Source organism: Pristis pectinata, chromosome 27, assembly GCF_009764475.1.
Source record: "Pristis pectinata isolate sPriPec2 chromosome 27, sPriPec2.1.pri, whole genome shotgun sequence".
NCBI lineage: Eukaryota > Metazoa > Chordata > Chondrichthyes > Rhinopristiformes > Pristidae > Pristis > Pristis pectinata.
In genome coordinates this window covers 23,143,546-23,163,410 of record NC_067431.1, presented here as the reverse complement: position 1 = coordinate 23,163,410, position 19,865 = coordinate 23,143,546, and the positions used below count along the sequence as shown (strand labels likewise).

The window sequence follows — 19,865 nt, the reverse complement described above, 5'->3', positions numbered from 1 at the left end:
TTTTGTAAATGGATTTAACCAGGTTCAAGAAACATGGGCTCCCAGTGAAATCTTTGACCACAACTGAGGAAGACATGGCTTTAGAAAGAGGTTGGATTATAGAGGTATGGGGGACTCCAGCTATGAGTAAAGAATGGAGGAGTTGGGGTTATTGGGCTGAGGAGGTGTCTTAAAAGATATTCATATCAATGAAGATATTTATGACATCTGGTAAGTGTTTCATTGGCATAAATAATAGTAACCAGGGGACCGAGGTGAATAATACAGATGTGGAGTTGATGCGACTTGGAATGCAGAAAGAGTGACAGAACCAAAGGTGGTGCTGACTTTCAATAGGAATTAAACAAATACTTGATGGGTCTTTGGTGAAAGGGGAGAGGAGTGCATCTAATTGGACAATTCTTCAAAGGACTGGCACAGGTGAAAAGGGGTGAATTCTCCCTCAGCCCGATGCATTTCTATTTTGGAGCATGGATGCCTCCTTTACATTATCAAAGTGAACAAGCACATGCAGCCATAACCTTAGGTTGTATATCATATTTCTGGATGCTAACTGGGAAGGTCCAAACTCCAAACATAAAAGCCACTGCAATTCTGTAACATTGTCAATATGACCAACATTGTTCCACTTTGAATCATGGTAATTAGGAATTGGGGCTGGGTGGAGATGAAGAGATTATTTAGGACAAGTGTGAGGCAAACTGCCTGGAGAGATTGTCACCATTAATGCGGCAAAGTGGAAGTGCACAGTGGTGGAGGAAGGAACAAGAACTCACCATGTGCGCACACTCACCTTGTACCAAGAGGTTCACGATGATTGTGTCGAAGCCCCAGGTATTTGTGGCCGTGCAGGTGTAATATCCAGAATCCTCTGCCCTGACAGAGCGAAGAAACAATGTGCCATTGTTGTAGATCATTCTGTGGCCATCGACTTGCACTGGGATAGCAGAGTCGTCACTGTAACAAACACCAGGCTGCAGTTAATTACCACACAGCTTCCAACATGTTTCCTTCACACTGAGATTTCTCCTTACAACACATCCATCCAAGGAAGGACGTGAAGTCCCAGAGAAAATGCGCAGAAGACATTTACTGGAACGTTTACAAAAGTGAGGGGATTTAATCCCAAGGTTAGACAGGGGAAGCTGGGGTTGTTCTCAATGGAAATGGAGAAGATTGTGAGAAGGTTTTCTGGAGGTGTACAAGACCATGATGGGTTTATGTAGGGTGAACAGAGGAAAGCAGTTTGCTTGAGCAGTTGGTTCAAGGATCATGGGACATGGATCGAGTCACAGGGTCATAGAGTTATACATCACAGAAACAGGCCCTTTGGCCCATCGTGTCTGGGCCAACTGCTCAACAAACGTCTGCATTAATTCCATATCCCTCCATGCTCTGCTTGTTCAAGTACCTGTCCAGATGCCTCTTGAATGTTGTTACTGTTCCTGCCTCCACCACCTCCTCTGGCAGCTCATTCCAGATACCCACTACCCTTTGTGTGAAAGATTTACCCCTCAGATCCCCTTTAAACCTCCTCCCTCTCACCTTAAACCTTTGCCCTCTGGCTTTAGACACTCCTACCAAGGGAAACAGACTATCTACTCTATCTATGCCTCTCATAATTTTATAAACCTCTGTCATGTCACCTCTCAACCTTCTTCGCTCCAGGGAAAACAGACCCAGCCTATCCAATCTTTCCCTATACCTCAAGCCCTCCAATCCAGGAAACATCCTTTTGAATTGTTTCTGCACCCTCTCTAGCTTAATCACACCTTTCCTGTAGTAATACCACCAGGCTCAAGGACAACTTCTATTCTGCTGTTATAAAACTGTTGAATGGTCTCCTAGTACAATGAGATGGGCTCTTGACCTACCTCATCATGACCTTGCACCTTATTGTCTGCCTGCACTGCACTGTCTCTGTAAATGTAACACTTTATTCTGCATTCTGTTATTGTTTTCCCTTGATGTACTGATGTGATGAAATGATCCATATGGATGGCATGCAAAACAAAGTTTTTCACTGTACCTCGGTACATGTGACAATAATAGACCAATTTATCAATTTACCAATTGGTGTGATGACCAGAACTGCACACAATACTGAGGAAAGAACAGGGGGATGATGTGGACTGATTTACTGGGAGCCAGCAGACACTTGATGGGCCAAACGGCCTCCTTCTGTGCTCTACCAATTCTATTTTTTTTGATTCTGCGAAGACACCATTTCTTTAATTGCTGTTGTAATGTGGCACTGGGATAAGCAGGAGATCTTTTCAGGACATAATGTTTTGCTGTGTAGCCTTTCTTTCCATGTTTTGCCTTGAGCTGGGATTGTCAACTCTGGACGGACATAGTCCGGAAGCTTTAATCATATGACTATTGAACTATCCCATCCCCACATTCCTGCTATTGGTCATGCAACACATCTGTCACCACCACCTCATGCCAATTGGATGATCCTATACTCATAACCAAAGAACCACTTTCCCCTAACTTTATAACCGATAAGTGAAAGTCATTGAGTCATGCAGATGGGGAACAGGACCTTTGGCCCACTGAGTCCACACTGACCATTTAGCACTCATTTACACCAATTCTATGTTATCAGAGTCGTAGAGCTGTACAACACAGAAATGGACCCTTCAGCTCAACTCGTCCATGTCGACCATGATACCTGTCCATGCTAATCCCACTTACCTGCATTAGGCCTGTATCCCTCTATTCCTTTCTTAGCTGAGCACCTTTCCAGCTCATCTTCTATCCAAGTAACTGTCCATGCCCTCCCCACGTTCCTCTCAAATTCCCCCTAATTCTACCACTCACTCCACACGAGGGGCAATTTACAGCGGCCATTTCATCAACCTGCTTGCCTTTGGGATGTGGCAGGACACAGAAATACCAGCGGAAACCCAGGGGATCCCAGGAAGAAAGTGTAAGCTCCACATTGACCGCAGCAGGTTCGAACCCAGGTCACTGGAGCCGTGAGGCAGTGGCTCAACTAGTTAAACTACTGTACTCCCAATAAAGTAGGAGAAGCAGGTCTCTACTTTGTTTAGTGCTGTGGTGATTTTGCTCATGGTTTGTTGCATCACTGTCCTGGAAATAAATGTTCAACTCCTGGAGAGTGCAGATGGTCCTGGGGGGCTGGTGAACCGTTTGCATTAGGTGAATGAGCTTGACTGTTAAGGCCTGGGGTGGAAGGCCTGATCACATTCTTCTCAAGGATTCAGGAGGCACTGCTCTGAGACTAGCCTTTGAGACACACGCAGAAACATCCCACGAATAACTTATTTTCAGCCTAGTTTTCCCCCTGGAGGATGTCTTTGGTCAACATCTGGCAGGACGACATGGTCTGGATCATGGCTTCAGCGATGAGGGAGAGCTGTATTGCAGGCTCCATTTTGTCCTTGTAGCAGGAACAGCTCCATTTATAACAATTGCCCAGAATTAATGCATTTTCTTTTAACACTTTTTTAAAGTGCTTCATCCCATTCTCTTCTGTTAAAACATTTATAATAGATTACTACCTCCACTTAAATAGATTCCACGATTCTAAGCAAAGAGTATGGATTATCATAACATTAAAAATTTAAGGAGTAATATCATGCACAGTAGTTTCAAGGTTATGGTATTTTGTTTGGTTGGGAGTGTTATTATTTGTCAGACTGCATTGCTGTCTCAGTTCTTGTTATTATCCTTCATCTCTCCATGAATATCATTAGACATCTAAGCAGCAATCATTTCCATGGCAACTGTCAATGCTGTTTGCATTATTGGTCAACAATACCAGAATTCTGAGGGTCGGAGAGACTTGTCAGCATTCCCTTGTTCCCCAAAGGAGCTCGCTCACTGTGCAGAGCCTCAAAAGGTCCTGTAAAACCTCCCAGTGGGGGAGCACTGCCGTCAAAGTATTGGAGGAGCATCTCAAAGCTTTAAGATTTATACCCGTGGATAGGCCTCACTGAACTTTAATGTTCTGGAGGCGGAGACTCACAGGTAAAAGGCATAACACCGTTGCCATGTAGTCAGCTTGCTTTACCTGTCTTTTGTCCACTTTATGGTGGGTCCTGGGTCACCTACAGCTCGACATGGCAGAAACACATCTTTCATCCAAGGAGTTGTCACTGTTCCTCCGAATGCAATAATCCTCGCTGGGGCTATAATTCAAATCATAGAAGCTTTAGATATTCAAGTCTGTGGTTTGTACTACAATATTTATTACAGAATCTAGTTTACAACCCCATATCTTGTAGCACGTACATCAACTAAGGAAGGCTGTACAATTCAGAGCTTGAACTCCACAATATATCATACAACAATTCAGTACCCATGCCTACTGCAGAATCCTTTCCATGTTGCACAACCTCCTGACTTGGAACTACATCGTTGGTGGATCTAAATTCTGGAACTCCCTACTCAACAGAGCATGTGTCCAACACTGTTCAAAGTTCACAATTGTGGTGCACGATATATAGTAAGGTGTGCAATGTAGTGTACAATGCTGGATAGTATATTATGTGGTGTGTAATGCATTGAACAATCCTAGGCCAATTCAGGAAAAACCTCTCTGACAATGCAGAAGAGGTTCCTGGAGACCAGAATGCTCATAAGTCATAAATCCGTGTTCCATCTGTGTGTCTTGATATCAGCTACAATGATATCACTTCTCCACAACTAACTTTAGTGGATGGCTTAAGGAAACAGCCATGGATTTATGTGCTTGTGGCCACCTCACACTTCAAGTGTTTTTGAATAATTAATTTGTGCTTGCAAAGTACCGACTGGAGCATTGTTCCACTGATATCAACAGACCTCCAGCACCCTGCATTCTGCTTGTGTAATATAGATAATAAGGACTAGAAGGCTACCAACTCACTCGTATCATGGCCCCATTTCTGCTCTCAGTCATTCTCAGCAACCAGGAACCTTGTAATTGTGCTCACCGTAGCAGTAATCCCACCAGTTGTCCTGTATGGTGAGGATGGTGTTGGGGTTATCACCCAAACTGCTGTCCAAGCTGAGACCTGCTGAGTGGGGACTGAGCAAAGGTTGAACCTGAGAACATATTGGTCTTCATTAGCAGAACTGTGGGGCACAATATCAGGTGAAGGCACTGGGACATTGGCAGAGCTGTTACTGAAGTTTCCATCAAGCAAGGTTGTTTCTTCAATCACACTGTTTTCAGACATCGTCTCCTTTATCTCCCCTGATAAAAGCAGCAGACTCTAGTCGACTAACAGCAACTTCAGTGATGTGGAAAGGGCGTGTAAGATTCACACCATCGCTTAAATGGACAAATCTATTTGCAGGCTGTTATTGTCTAGTGAATCTGTTTACCATGCCTCCACACTCCAGGGACAGGTAGACTGAAGACAGGCTTCAAAAGGGAATCAAATCCCTTTTGCTGTTGAGATGCCAACTAACGAGCTACTGCATCAACTCCTCTTAATGAAGCAGCGAGCTTGAGAGCCAGAAAGGGGGAAATTAAGGGCATTACTTACCTTGTTATCATTTACCAATAGAAGAGCTTGACCTGTTAGGTTAATAACACCCATTCAGCACACAAACTGACAATGAACATTTACATAAGATCGACAGAAAGGCTTACTGATTGAAAATGGAATGAGATATTGAAAGAAAAATATGAAGAAAAGATGTAGAGAGAAAACAGCACACAGCTTAATCAGCATTAATCTGCACATCTTCAAATGCTTCAAAAAGAAAGTATGAAACAAAATTCTACTCATCAAACAACCAGGTAAATGTTGATGGTGTACACCCTTCTGATGAAATGGTTTCAGGTATTACTGCTTTGAAAAATAAATCGGCTTTGGCTCACTGTTAATTCTTTGTGGTTAGCTATTTCTGCCAGTTGTCCATCTGTGATCTGAGCTCAGTTTTTTTTTCTGTCTCCATTAGTACAGTCCAACCTGCTGGGCATGTCCCACAGTCCTGCTACTAGCAACATACAACACAGGTAAAGAAGCCTAATCTGCTTCAAACTGCCACATTAACCCATTTGGTCTCACCTCATCAGAGATATTCCCTTTGTTCTATCCATCCCTTCCTCACCTTCTCTTCAACTGAGAACAAACACGTTTCCTCTCTTTCCCGGTTTTGTTGAAGGGGCTTTGACCTGGAATATTAACTATTTCTGATACCGCAGACGCTGTCTGACCTGCTGAGTGTTCCTAACATTTTTCTGTTTCTATACATTAGGAATATCACTCAGTGGGAGGAGGGGGGTGTTGAATGGGACGAGGTGCCATTTTCACAATGATCCACGTGAAGAAGTTTATCAATGGACCACAGCTGGTCTGGTGGCTGGGGTGATTTCTTTTAGGTTAATCCCCCACCCTGCACAAGATAAACTACAGGTCACCTGAAGTGCCCTAACACTAACATTTAAATGATACACACTGAACAAGTTTGATGGAACTCAGTTTGGTAACCTATCTACTGCCCTGGAGTCTTACAATTCTATGTCAATTGGCAAGAAGGAAAGAACATGGTAAAACTTCATTTAACATTTGGCTGTTCTGCTTTTTAGCATCTCGGTAAGAATGCTCTCTGTGTGGTTGCTGGCTGTGTTCACCTCAGTACATTCAGTTCCATTGCAATCAACCAACTGAACATGCAGAGCTGAGTACAACTGGCGACCAACACTGAAATAACCATAAAACATAGAACAGTACAGCACAGTACAGGCCCTTTGGCCCACGATGTTGTGCCGACCCATATAAACCTGCTCCATGATCAATCTAACCCTTCCCTCCTACACAGCCCATAACTCTTCATTTTTCTTACATCCATGTGCCTATCTAAGAGACTTTTAAATGTCTCTATTGTATCAGCCTCTACCACCACCCCCAGCAGTGAGTTCCAGGCACCCACCGCTCTCTGTGTAAAAAGTCAGAGGATACTGTAAACCCTCAGCGGGTCAGGCAGAATCTGCTGAGAGGAATAGAGTTAAGATTACAGGTCTTTGCCTACCACCTGATTTTCATCTGATTTCACTGTATTTTGTTCTTGGCTGTGTATTTCCAACATTTTCTGCTTTTATTTACATTTCCAACATCTGGAGTGCTTTGATTTTGGTAGCCAATTCTGTCATGTGTTTAGTGACCAAAGACCTATTCCTCCCTCCTTGTTTCTACAATAAAGAAATAACATCACTGAACCAAAACTCCTGCAGATGCTGGAAACCTGAAATAAAACAGACAAGGATGGGAATATTCGGCAGATCCGACAGCATCTGTGGCAGCAACTTCACACGGGGGTGGTGGGTACGTGTAGCGAGCTGCCAGAGGAATTGGTAGAGGCGGCTATAGTTACGTTTATTTGGTTTATTCGTTTACAATGGATAGGAAAGGTTTAGAGAGGTATGGGCCAAATGTAGGCTAATGGGACTATCTCAGGAAGGCACCTTGGTCAGCATGGACAAGTTGGGCTGAAGGGCCTGTTTCCATGCTGTGTGACTCCATGAATCTACGGTAGGGGAAAGATCAATGGTTCAGGTCATTGCCATCTGATCAAAGTCATCAGTGCCAACTCTGTTTCTCTCCCTTTCTCCTGATTATGCTGAGTATTTCTCACACTTGCTGTTGAACTGGTTAATGTTGGTTAACTGGTAGTTTTGTGACAAAGGAACCTTCTGCCAAGGGGAAGGGGTACAGAAGTGGCAGAGCAGTTAAATTACTGGACCGGTATTCCTTAATTCAAATCTCACACGGCAGCTGTGGAATTTAAATTTAGATTAATAATCTGCAATTTAGGGATAAAACCAACAACATTATTCACTAGTTTTAACGATGATGACCACAAAACTTACTGGATTGTTGTGACAACCCAGCTGGTTCACTAATATCCTTCAGGTAAGAAAGTCTTCCAAATTTACCCTTGAACAATATGTATCTCCAGACCTATTCCATGTGGTTGACCCTTACAAGCTGTCAGGAACGGCCTAACCATTCATTTAGTTGCACCAATACTTTCACCAGAAGGACTGCAGCAGTTCCAGAAGCTGACTTGCCTTCTCAAGGGCAGTTAGGGATGGGAATAAATGCTGGCCTTACCAGTGACCCAGATCCCCCCAAAAAATTAATGAATAAAAAAGGACCCAAGTTATTGAGATTTCCATAGTTCTAACAAAGGCAGGAGACGATGAACTTAGAAAGGATTCTATCTACTAAGAGCTGCTTTTCTGTGGGCAAGGAGCTGGGAGAAAAGTGATTGAAAATTCAGGGACTAGTTAAGGGATAATTGGCTTGAAATTTAATTTTATAGTGCCCAATTAGATCTCCTGCAGGGGGCAGTAAAATGGGTCAAAAGTAAGCACAAAACATCCTCAAGTCGGTTTACACTGGGAATCATGTGCTAAAATGGGACCTGTGCAGTTCTCAACAGGAGCTACATATAAAGTTCCTATCTGCCATGTTAATTTCTGGGAAGGGCATCAGACCTTACAGGGCAGGCAAGTAGGTGCAGGAAAATGTAAGGAAATGGGGCCCACACATGACCATCTGCCCTGGTTGAATCTATCTTGTCCTTTATCAGTTAACTAATGTTAACCACTGCCCTGCCGGGGATGGTCAATGAAGTTGAGGTGGCAGCTTGTAGCTCTGGGACACCTGGTATGGAAAGGCTGTAATCAGTGATGGGACAATGCTAGTAACAAATTAGGAGGCAAATATTGTCCTGCCAAACCTTCTCCCTCCTTCAGCAGCAGTTCAGCACTGAGCCCTTGTTGAATCCCAGCTGTAGACTTGTGTCCCATTGTTTACCATGTTCTTACTGAACTTATACACCAGTCATAATAGTTCTGGTCATGATCTAAACCCAATAGTACTGCCAGTCGAGGACATCCTAACCTATAAAATGCCTATTTTTCATGAGCAAATCTCACATAAAAGCAATTGGACTGGGTTAGATCATACTCCCGATCAGTTCTGATGGAATCAAGCCCATTGGGAAAATGACCTGGCCATTTCTGTGTACAATTCACTGACATTTTCCCAGCAACAGTTATACATCTCATGATGGCATGTTGTATTCCACACACTTCCTCCAGTGGCAGTAGAAGTCAGAGCTCTTGCAGGGTAACCCATGTCACTGAAAAGACCAGGAGTGTATCGCACTGAGATCACCAAAGGGAAGTCAAGTATAGGGTCCCCATTCTTCTCAGTGCCTTGCAGCCAGCATCAGCCAGCCTCAGTTTTCATTGCTGAGATACCTGAAGCCTCAACACTAGTTGTTCCATCATTGATTGCAGCCTGTTTATAGCAGGGTCCCAGAGTTGCACACTTCCTCCTGCCTCCTCCCATGCCCACTTCATGCCAAAGCCACGAGTCTACATTAGCACTGGCACAAGACAATGACAAAACAAGTTGTGGATAGCCTTGGGAACCCATCTCCCTCCATCAATACTCTCCACATGTCACCTCTCAAGTTGTTCACACTGTATTCCAAAACATAATGGTACAGCTGTAATTAAAGTTGAAACAGTGTTAATGAGGCAGCTGATAATTGCTGACATACCCTTTGCTGCGGGCTCCCCGGTGACCTTATGGCTGACATTGCCTCGACCGGCCGATGTGACTGCTGCCACCCAGAGCAAATACTGCTGCTTGCTGTTTAGGTTTGGGATCTGGTAGTACAGGGTCTCCGGTGAAGCCTCATATTCACTGGGAGCCTGCGCAGGAGAAACAGCGTTGGATTAGACAGTAGCAACTACACCTGCTGTGCTTGGCAGTAGGTTACAGGCCAGAGCCCACTCAATCCAACTGCTCAGCTTCCAACACTGGGCTGGGGTTCAAGTATTCAATAGACCGGCTGTATTTAGAATCACATACTGGGCACCCAGCAGTGGTAGGATTCCTTTGCCTGTCAGAGGAGGATATCAGGCACAGTAGGATGAATAGAAGAAGGTTATTACTTGGAAGGTCTGTGTCCAGTTGGGTTGAAGAACAAAGGGATCCGTGAGTACAAATATACCAATCGCTAAAAGTTGCATTAAAGGTTAGTAATGCCATGAAAAAAGAAAACTAAGCCCTATAAATTACTTATAGAGAGACAGAATTACAAAGTAGGGAAGTTGTGCTAAATCTGTACCAAACATTAACAGGCACAGTAGTGTAGCAGTTAGCGTAACGCTTTACAGTGCCAGCGACCTGGGTTCAATTCCGGCCACTGTCTGTGAGGAGTTTGCACATTCTCCCTGTGTCTACGTGGGTTTCCTTCAGGTGCTCCGGTTTCCTCCCACATTCCAAAGACGTACAGGTTAGGAAGTTGTGGGCGTGCTATGTTGGCGCTGGAAGCGTGGCAACACTTGTGGGCTGCCCCCAGAACACTCTATGCAAAAGATGCATTTCACTGTGTGTTTCAATGTACATGTGACTAATAAAGGTGTCTTATCTTATCTTATTTGGACCACCCTGAGGGTACTGAAGACTGTTTAGGTTGTCACATTATAAACAGAACAGAGAGGCATTGGGGAGTGTGCAGAAAGGATTTACAAGGCTGGAATCAGAAATCCAAGGATATACATGAATGCACAAACTGAGTCTCTTTTTTCTTGAGGAAAGAAGACTGAGGGTGAACAAACAAAGGTCTCTCAAATTATGTAAGGTTTTGATGGAGTGACTGCCGAGAGAATATTTCCATTTATGGGGAGAAGCATAGGCAGAGGTCATCGGAATAAGACAGTCAGCAAGAAATCCAATGGGGAATTCAGACGAAACTCCTTTACACAAAGAATGGTGAGAACATGGGACTTACTACCACAGGGACTGGTTACAGCAGATCAAGTTAGAAGAAGGTGGGAAGGAGGCTTGAGTGCGGAGACACTCCAGGATCAGAAGGTCACCACTTATGAGCCATCAATGACAACAAGATCATCTTTGATGGTTTCAGCAGATCAAGCCTACCTCCTCTGGGGTTTAGGTAAACTTATTGAAATGCGTACCCTGAGGGGACTTGACAAGACAGACACTGGGAGGATGCTTTCTCAGCTAGGGGAATCTAGAGTCAGGGGGCAGTAGCTCTGGATAATGTGTCATTCTTTTGAAACTGAGCTGAGGAGGAATTTCTTGTGTCAGAGGGTTGTGAATTTTTGGTTCCCAGCCCTAGACAGCTGGAGGCTGAGGCCGACAGGTCGTTTTTAGATTTTCAGGGAATCAAACTTTAAGGGAACAGAAAACTAGAGTTGAGGTCAAGATCTGATTAACCATCATCCTATTGAATTGTAGAGCAGGGTCAAGGAACTAAATGCTTTACTCCCTATTTCTTATGTTGTAATGCATCTTTTCTGTAGTAAAATAGTAATGAAGGAATTCCAAAGCTTAGGGCCCAATCAATAGAATATACAGCTACAAACAGTGCAGCGATAGAAATCAAAGACAGGCAGGAGGCTGGAATCCCAGCAGTGGACATTTCTTGAAAGGTTGTGGAGTGTGAGGAGGTTATGGAGATAGGGAGGCTTCGGAGGGATAATGAGGACAAGAATTTTAAAACTTGACATGGAGCCAGTGTAGATCAGTGACCAGCATGGGCGATGGGTGTTAGGGATGGCAGGAGCTCAAGATTACACAAGTGTAAGATGGGTGCTGCTAGGACAGAGACACCTTGGTGGTGATGTTTCACTGATTTTATCTTACAAGGGTTGTACTGCCTTGTTTCCTATAGGTTTTACCTTTGTTAAGAAATAGTGAGCAGTGTGTCTTAGTGGCCTGCTGAGTACCTCCAGCATCATTGTGTTTTTGTTCAAGCAGTGTGTCTTCTCATTTTCTTGCAGAAAGAGAATCACCATTGCCAATAAGCAATTGATTAAAGAGGGATGCAGACCATGTAATTGTGATATATGTTTTCAATACGTAAAAGCTTTACCAATACAAGTTTCTTGATTGAAGAGGTCATTTTTAAAAAACTCACTGTTGCTCGCAAGATGATGGGCTAAATCTTACTGGCCTGGAGCTTTTGTCTACAATGGCTGTACACGTTCACGTTAAGCCCAAACTTACTTCATCTGGACATGGAGGGCCTATCTTGCTGGCCTGAAGTGTCCCACTCTCTAGTGGCTTGAACTGAGTGCTGTCAGGGTCTTCAACATCCCACTGAAGAAGCCCTGCCCCCGAAATACTCCTGACATCTTTGACAGCTGGAAAAGCCCCACCCCAGCATAGTCAACTGTCAAAGCAGCCAAAGTTTTTACGTGTTTCTGAAAGAGATTCAGAAAGATTTATAAGCTATTCAAATGAGACAAAGAATTAAAATATTTTGAAAATCTATTAAAGGTCATTGCCAAGAAACATTAACTCTGTTTCTCTCTCTCTGCGATGCTGCCTGACTAGCTGAGTATTTCCAGTATCTTCTACATGTTTTCAGTTGTCCAGCACATGCTGCTCTTTGTGTCTTGATTATTTTTTTAGAAGTAAGATCAGTTGAAAACATCAAACCAAAAATAATTTAAGGAACTTGTCTTCTCATCTTTTCCCCGGCAGCCCTACCATCCCTGCAGAAATCAGTGCAGTCTAACTTGCCACGGAATCTGAGAGTGGACTGCTGGAAAAGGTGCAGTGGAGTTTCAGCAGACTAGAACTCTGCTGCTGAATTCGATGGGGTGTACAACAACAGAGAGAGAGCATTGAAATGTACACTGCAAACCATTAGGGAATAATAATGAATCTGATGGGAAAGAGATGTGGGCAATTCAACAAACAACATCTAATGATTCACAGTTAGAGTCTACTTGAAAAGTGGGTCAGAAAGGGTAGCTCCAAATATCTCCCCTCCCAATTAGCCTTGGCTTTAGTTCACACCCCTCCTCTCTCAGGAGATCATGAGGATTTTGTTTGAGGTGGAGTGTTTGTACATAAGACCAGAATGAGGCCATTCGGCCGATCGAGTTTTCTCTGTCATTTGATCACGGTTGATTTAGTTTTCCCTCTCAATCCCATTCTCCTGCCTTCTCCCTGTAACCTTTGACACCCTTACTAATCAAGAACCTATCAACTTCTGCTTTAAATATACCCAATGACTTGGCCTCCACAGCCGTCTGTGGCAATGAATTCTGCAGATTCACCACCCTCTAGCTAAAGAAATTCCTCATCAGCACTGTTCTAAAGGGACGTCCTTCTATTCTGAGGCTGTGCTCTCTGGTCCTAGACTCTCCCACTACTTGAAACATCCTCTCCACATCCACTCTATCCAGGCCTTTCAATATTCAGTAGATTTCAATGAGATCCCCCCTCATCCTTCTAAGCTCCAGCGGGTACAGGCTGAGAACCATCAAACACTCCTCATACATTAACCCATTCATTCCTGGGATCATTTTTGTAAACCTCCTTTGGACCATTTCCAATACCAGCACATCCTTCCTTAGATATGGGCCCCAAAGCTGCTCACAATACTCCAAATGTGGTCTGACTAATGCCTTATAAAGCCTCAGCATTACATCCTTGTTTTTACATTCTAGTCCTCTCAAAATGAATGCGAGCATTGCATTTGCCTTCCTTACTACCAACTCAACCTGCAAGTTAACTTTTAGGGAATCCTGCACTAGGGCTCCCAAATCCATTTGCGCCTCCAATTTCTGAATTCGTTCTCCATTTAGAAACTAGTCTGTGCCTTTATTCCTTCTACCAGATGCATGACCATACACTTCCCTATGCTGTATTCTATCTGCCACTTGTGATGTACCAACTCTATGGGACAGAAAGGTTTTTATGCAGCATTGATGCATGCTTGTAAATCACTTTAGAACTTACAAAATAGACAGGCACATCAGGGGATGAAGCTACTGCATAAACAAGTTTCTGCTTGTTCCTCATTGCCTACAAATCCCTTGTGCATGATCCTGTTGTCAGTCAGGAGTTCTCAGAAAATGGAATCTGGGAACACTCTCTCATAATCCTTGCAGCCAAACGGAAGAAACTAAGTTGGAACTAAAAGGTGAAATTAATTGTTGTTTATTCCGAACTGTACTGGGTTATACCGTACCAAGAGACATTAGCTTGAACCAAAATTTACCAGCTCATTCTTTCTTTCATTAGACTGGGATGGGTTTAGGAAAGGCAGATCCTGCTTGACAAACTTATTGGAGTTCTTTGAGGATATAATGAGCGCAGTGGATAGAAGGGAACAGGTGGATGTTGTATACTTGGATTTCCAGAAGGCATTCGATAAGGTGCTGCAGAAAAGATTTAGCCGTAAGGATGCATGGAGCTGGGGGTAATATATTAGCATGGATAGAAGATTGGTTAACCAGTAGAAGGCAGAGAGTTGGGATAAATGGGTGTTTCTCTGGTTGGCAATCTGTGGTGAGCGGGGTGCTGCAGGGGTTGGTGCTGGGCCCACAACTGTTCACGATATACATTAATGATTTGGAAGAGGGGACCAAGTGTAGCGTATTTAAGTTTGCTGAGGACACTAAATTGAGTGGTAAAGCAAATTGTGCAGAGGATCCAGAGAGTCTGCAGAGAGATATAGATAGGTTAATTGAGAGGGCAAGGGTCTGGCAGATGGAGTACAATGTTGGTAAATGTGAGGTCATCCACTTTGGAAGGAAAAATAGAAGATCAGATTATTATTTAAATGGTGAAAGATTGCAGCATGTTGTTGTGCAGAGGAGCTTGGGAGTGCTTGTGCATGAATCACAAAAGGTTGGTTTGCAGGTGTAACAGGTTATCAAGAAGGCAAATGGAATGTTGGCCTTTATTGCTAGATGGATTGAACCTAAGAGCAAGGAGGTTATGCTGCAACTGTACAGGGTACTGGTGAGGCCGCACCTGGAGTACTGCGTGCAGTTCTGGTCTCCTTACTTGAGGAAAGATATACTGGGTTTGGAGGTGGTGCAGAGGACGTTCACCGGGTTGATTCCGGAGATGAGGGGTCTGCCTATGAGGAGAGATTGAGTCGCCTGGGACTATACTTGCTGCAATTCAGAAGAATGAGAGGGGATCTTATAGAAACATATAAAATTATGAACGGGGTAGATATGATAGAGGCAGGAAGGTTGTTTCCACTGGTAGGTGAGGCTAGGACTAGGGGACATAGCCTCAAGGTTCGGGGGAGTAGATTTAGAACAGAGAGGGGGAGAAACTGCTTTTCCCATCAAATAGTGAATCTGTGTAACTCTCTGCCCAGGGAAGCAATGGAGGCTACCTCATTAAATATATTTAAGCCACAGATCGATTTTTGCATAGTAGGTGAATTAAAGGTTATAGGGAAAAGGCAGGTCAGTGGATCTGAGTCCACAGACAGATCAGCCATGATCTTATTGAATGGCGGAGCAGGCTCGACGGGCCAGATGGCCGACTCCTGCTCCTATTTCTTATGGGAGGAAAATGCAGCTTGGCCACCTTCCACTTGTACACCTGCCATTCCATTGATTTTGGTTTCTGGTTTACAAGTCATTTTCCTGTGTGGAGATTGGCAAAGACACTCACAAAGAGAGGTTGCATTCTTTAGAAAGCTGGAACCCTGGCCCTACACACCAGTGATAAGGAGACTGGAGGTCTGCAAATTGCTACTTATCAAAACCTCTGCTTCAAATTCATTTCACTATCTGAGCTATGCGTTGCCATGGAGTTGTAATCTGTTCATCAAAGCGGCTAGTTAAAACCATGGGGATCTGATACAGTTATTTTGCTGGCATGTTGCTGAAAAACCTACAATAACACCGGGCAAAATACTTCTAATTTTGGTGAGAATACATTATAACAAAACTGTTATTTTTGGGGTCTGCAATCATAATGGGATTTTACATCCTAATGCCTCAGAAAAGAGGATTGACACAAGACCCCCACTGTCAATTGAATGTATTAATAGCAGCCATTCTCTCACAACAGGACACTGTGGCTTGCAGTGTTAAAATGTGATGGTCCTTTCTTTGGCTGCCTAGATCCTGAATGGGGTGAGGTTAAGATTGTGAGCTGCGGGAAGATTGCATTAAGGGTGCCCCTAGACACTTCACAGTGCCAAAGATCAGCAGGTGACGAATTTAGGTCTACAATTTTCTAATAAGGCATTGTCCTTGCTGGGGAAAACAAAATGGGGTTGTCAATCCTTCAGCATCACCTCAGGGAATCAAAGATTAAATTCCTGAATGCTGCTGCGAGCAATTCTGGAGCGAAATCATCAGGTATTAAATGAAATTCATTTCTTTTTCATTTTCCTTGAAAACAATTGTTTACTAATTATCCAAATACTGGCAATTCAAGGAAGGAAAGAATGGTGTGATAAGGCTGTTGCCTGCTAGTCAAGAACTATCCAGTCAGGTAACAGGAAGGCTATTCCCTTTCCAATTGGCTGTGTATTGCAAGGATTGACATGTCAGCAGACCAACAACGGAAGAATGGGTGGTTAGTGTGGAACATGGGAGATCCTTGGACAAAAGACATATTTTCCCATAATAATGGTGGCTCAGCCCCTCGGTGATCAAAATAGACAAGAATACAATGTTACAGGCCTGTAGCTCAGTGCACCCTTGTCTTTAGGACAGAACAGTGTGAATTCAAATCTCACATCAGAGACTGAAGCAGAAAAAGACTAGGCTGGTGTCCACGGTGCAATATTGAGGGAATGCTTCAGTGGCAGGGATACTGTCTTTTGTACAAGATGTCAGACTTGTCTGCTCACTCATAATATATTCCACACTGGTATCTTGAAGAACGGATGAGTTCACCCTTGGTGAATACTTACACCTAAAATCTGTCATCAATTGGTGTTAGTAGGAGCTTGCTGTGTGTGAATTGGCTGCTGTGTCTCCTGCATTACAATAAAACCTATACTTCGGAAGTACCTCAAAGTATCTTGAGGTCACGAGAGATGCTTTAGCCACATGAACACTCCTTTTTTCTGTTGAGGGCTCCCCCTATTTGGGTTAGGGAAGCACTACTAAATGGTAGAAACAGACTGATTTAGGAATAATAATGATTTAAAAGCAGGGGCAAGTATCCCAACATGTTATTTGGTGTGGACACTGCTGGAATATGCTGACTCTCTGCCCTTTGTCAGCATTTCTAAGATCCTACATTCCATTCTCCTCCCATGTGAGGGGACATCCTTTAACATCCAGTTATACTGTGTCACAAGCAGGCATCTTGGTGCCATAGGTGGGAACGTAGTGGAGAGCATTAGCAACGGTGGGGATGAGAAACGGTAGGGAACTGGCTTATTTCCTATGCTGGGTCCAACACATTCAAGGTAAAAAAGGATTTACATTTTAAAAACATATAAGAGCAGAAAATGCCAATCAAAAAAACCCAAAAGGTAGCTTTATAATTATGCTTAAAATGAATCCAAACCAATCCTACATTTAATTGTAATTTTCTGAATTTTCCTCTGCGCGCGTAATATTTGCATTTTGCAGTGGAATTGTCCAGGAGTTTCTATTGTAAGTTACTGGGACTGGTGGGTGGGGAAGGAGAGGTGACACTTTAGTGACTTCAGGGGAAGCACTGGAAGAATCCTTGTCCGAACGTGGACACATTCAAGGCCTGTTAAACTGGAGTCCACAGATCCCTGGGGTCCGGGGACAGCCTCTGCAAAACAACTAATTCCAGACAGTCAATCTGTTTGTGACTGATGAGCTTCTCAGGCACACGTTCTCTGATCTGTAAGCTGCAGTAGGGGTGGCCAATTTTGCTCAGGTCAGCATGAACCACACGAGACAGCTCCAGTGGCATCAGCAGGTACTGAGGCAGCCCTGCTCTTAATTATTATGTTTCTGCACATCACTGAACTACACCAAAATACTTCATATTTATACCCAATTTCTGAATATAATTACATTGTTTTCAATATTTGCTGAGTGGAAATTGAAGCCAGGTATTTTCTGTGTGAAAGTGGAAGTTATGCTGCTTTTATTCAGATGATATTTGATTGATGCTTGTTAATGTTTGAAAGGAATTTGCCTTTGTAGAGAAAAGAAATCCCTACTTGATCACAGAGGATTTACATTTGAAAGGATGCATTTTAAAACATTATTAAAACACTCTTTACATGTAGCAGTTTCATATTATGAGTTTCATATGGTATTATAATTTAATGGAGGTCTGAGATTATTGATCCATTTCTAAAGTGGTCTTTCTACTGAAGAAGTTTGGGCATGATTGTCATATATCCCTGATTCCCTGGGATAGTCTCTGGATGAGGTACCATGTCCCTAGGTCAATATTATCCCCAGCAGGCTTGTGAGTCAATGATACTCGACCTCAGCAGTGGAGCAGACTTCTTGGGGAGTTGTCAGTGTTAGGTTTGACTGCAGGCATGAAACACTCTGGGGAGCCTGAACATTGTTTCCCTTTCCTGCCTCACTGGCCAGAGACACACATAAGCATAAGTAATGGGAACCGTGAAACAACCAGATTTTTGTAAAAGGCCATCTGGTTCACGAGCATCCCGAGGGGAAGGAAATCTGCTCTCCCTATGCACACTGACTTAAATGTGACCCCAGACCCAAAAATGTGGTTGACTCTTAAATGCCTCCTCGTTCCAGGCACCACTGAGGATGGACTAGGTGGAGGTGTAGGTAGGATCAATAACAACATTTAAGAGGCATCTAGACAGGTACTTGAATGAGCAAAGCATAGAGGGACATGGAATTAATGCAGGCAAGAGGCATTAGTACAGATAGTCATGATGGTTAGCATTGATATGGTGGGCTGAAGGGCCTGTTTCAATGCTGTACAACTCTATGACTATAAGTGTCAATATTGCCAGCAGCATCCGCATCCCGTTAATGATAATTTTGAAAAAAAGGCATCCAATATTGCAACTACATACCTACCTATCCAAAATCTATTGTGTGGAACCTGTAGGGGACTAGAATCAGCCAGACAGATGAGGTACCAGAAGACCGGGAGGACAGCTAATGTTGTTCCTTTATTTAAGAAGGGCTGCAGGGACAAGCCAGGTAACCACAGGCTGGTGAGCCTTATGTTAGTGGAAGCGAAATTATTGAGAAAATTCTGAGGGACAGGAATTATGTTCATTTGTAAAGGCAGAGACTAATTAGGTATAGTCAGCATGGCTTTGTGCAGGGGAAGTCATGTCTTATTAATTTGACTGAGTTCTTTTTGGGGAGGTAACTAAGGACATTGATGAAGGCAATGTAGTAGATGTTGACTCTGTGGACTTAAGTAAGGCATTTGACAAGGTTCCACAAGGTAGGCTGGTGCAGAAGGCACATGGGATCCAAGGTGAGCTGGCTGATTGGATCCAAAAGTGGCTTGGTGAGAGGAGGCAGAGGGTAGTGGTGGAAGGATGTTTTTGTGATTGGAAGGCTGCAATGAGTGGTGTACCGCAGGGATCGGTGCTGGGACCTTGGTCGTTTGTGATATATATTAGTGACTTCAGTGTGAATGTCGGAGGTATGATTAGTAACTTTGCAGATGACACAAAAAGTGGCAGTGTTGTGGATAGTGGGGACCATTGTCTAAGGATACTGCAGGACACAGACCAGTTGGAAAGTTGGGTAGAGCACTGGCAGATGGAATTTAATCCCAACAAGTAAGAGGTGATGCATTTTGTGAAGTCAACTAGGGGTAGGATATGTACAGTAACTGGTAGGGCACAGCAGAATGTTGATGAACAGTGAGACCTCAGGGGCTCAAGGCCATCGTTCCCTGAAAGTGGCAACACAGATCAATAGGGTGGTGAAGAAGATGTGACATACTTGGCTTCATAGGTGAAGAAGACATGGCAAATGGGGTTCATATCCACAGATCACTGAAAGTCACCTCACAGGTGAATAGGGCAGTTAAGAAAGCTTATGGGATGTTAGTTTTCATAAGTCGTGGGATCGAGTTTAAGAGCCGCAAAGTAATGATGCAGCTTTACAAAACTCTGGTTAGACCACACTT

General features: G+C 43.6%; 1 protein-coding gene across 1 annotated transcript in view; it reads right to left on the bottom strand.

Annotated features, from left to right (window-relative positions):
* The window catches only part of LOC127583633 (cell adhesion molecule DSCAML1), a 506,127-nt gene that overhangs the window by 69,334 nt on the left and 416,928 nt on the right, over positions 1–19,865 (bottom strand). The window contains 3 exon segments of the mRNA XM_052039813.1: positions 794–957; positions 4,043–4,160; positions 9,541–9,686. Of these exon segments, the coding sequence (XP_051895773.1) occupies positions 794–957; positions 4,043–4,160; positions 9,541–9,686 (428 nt within the window).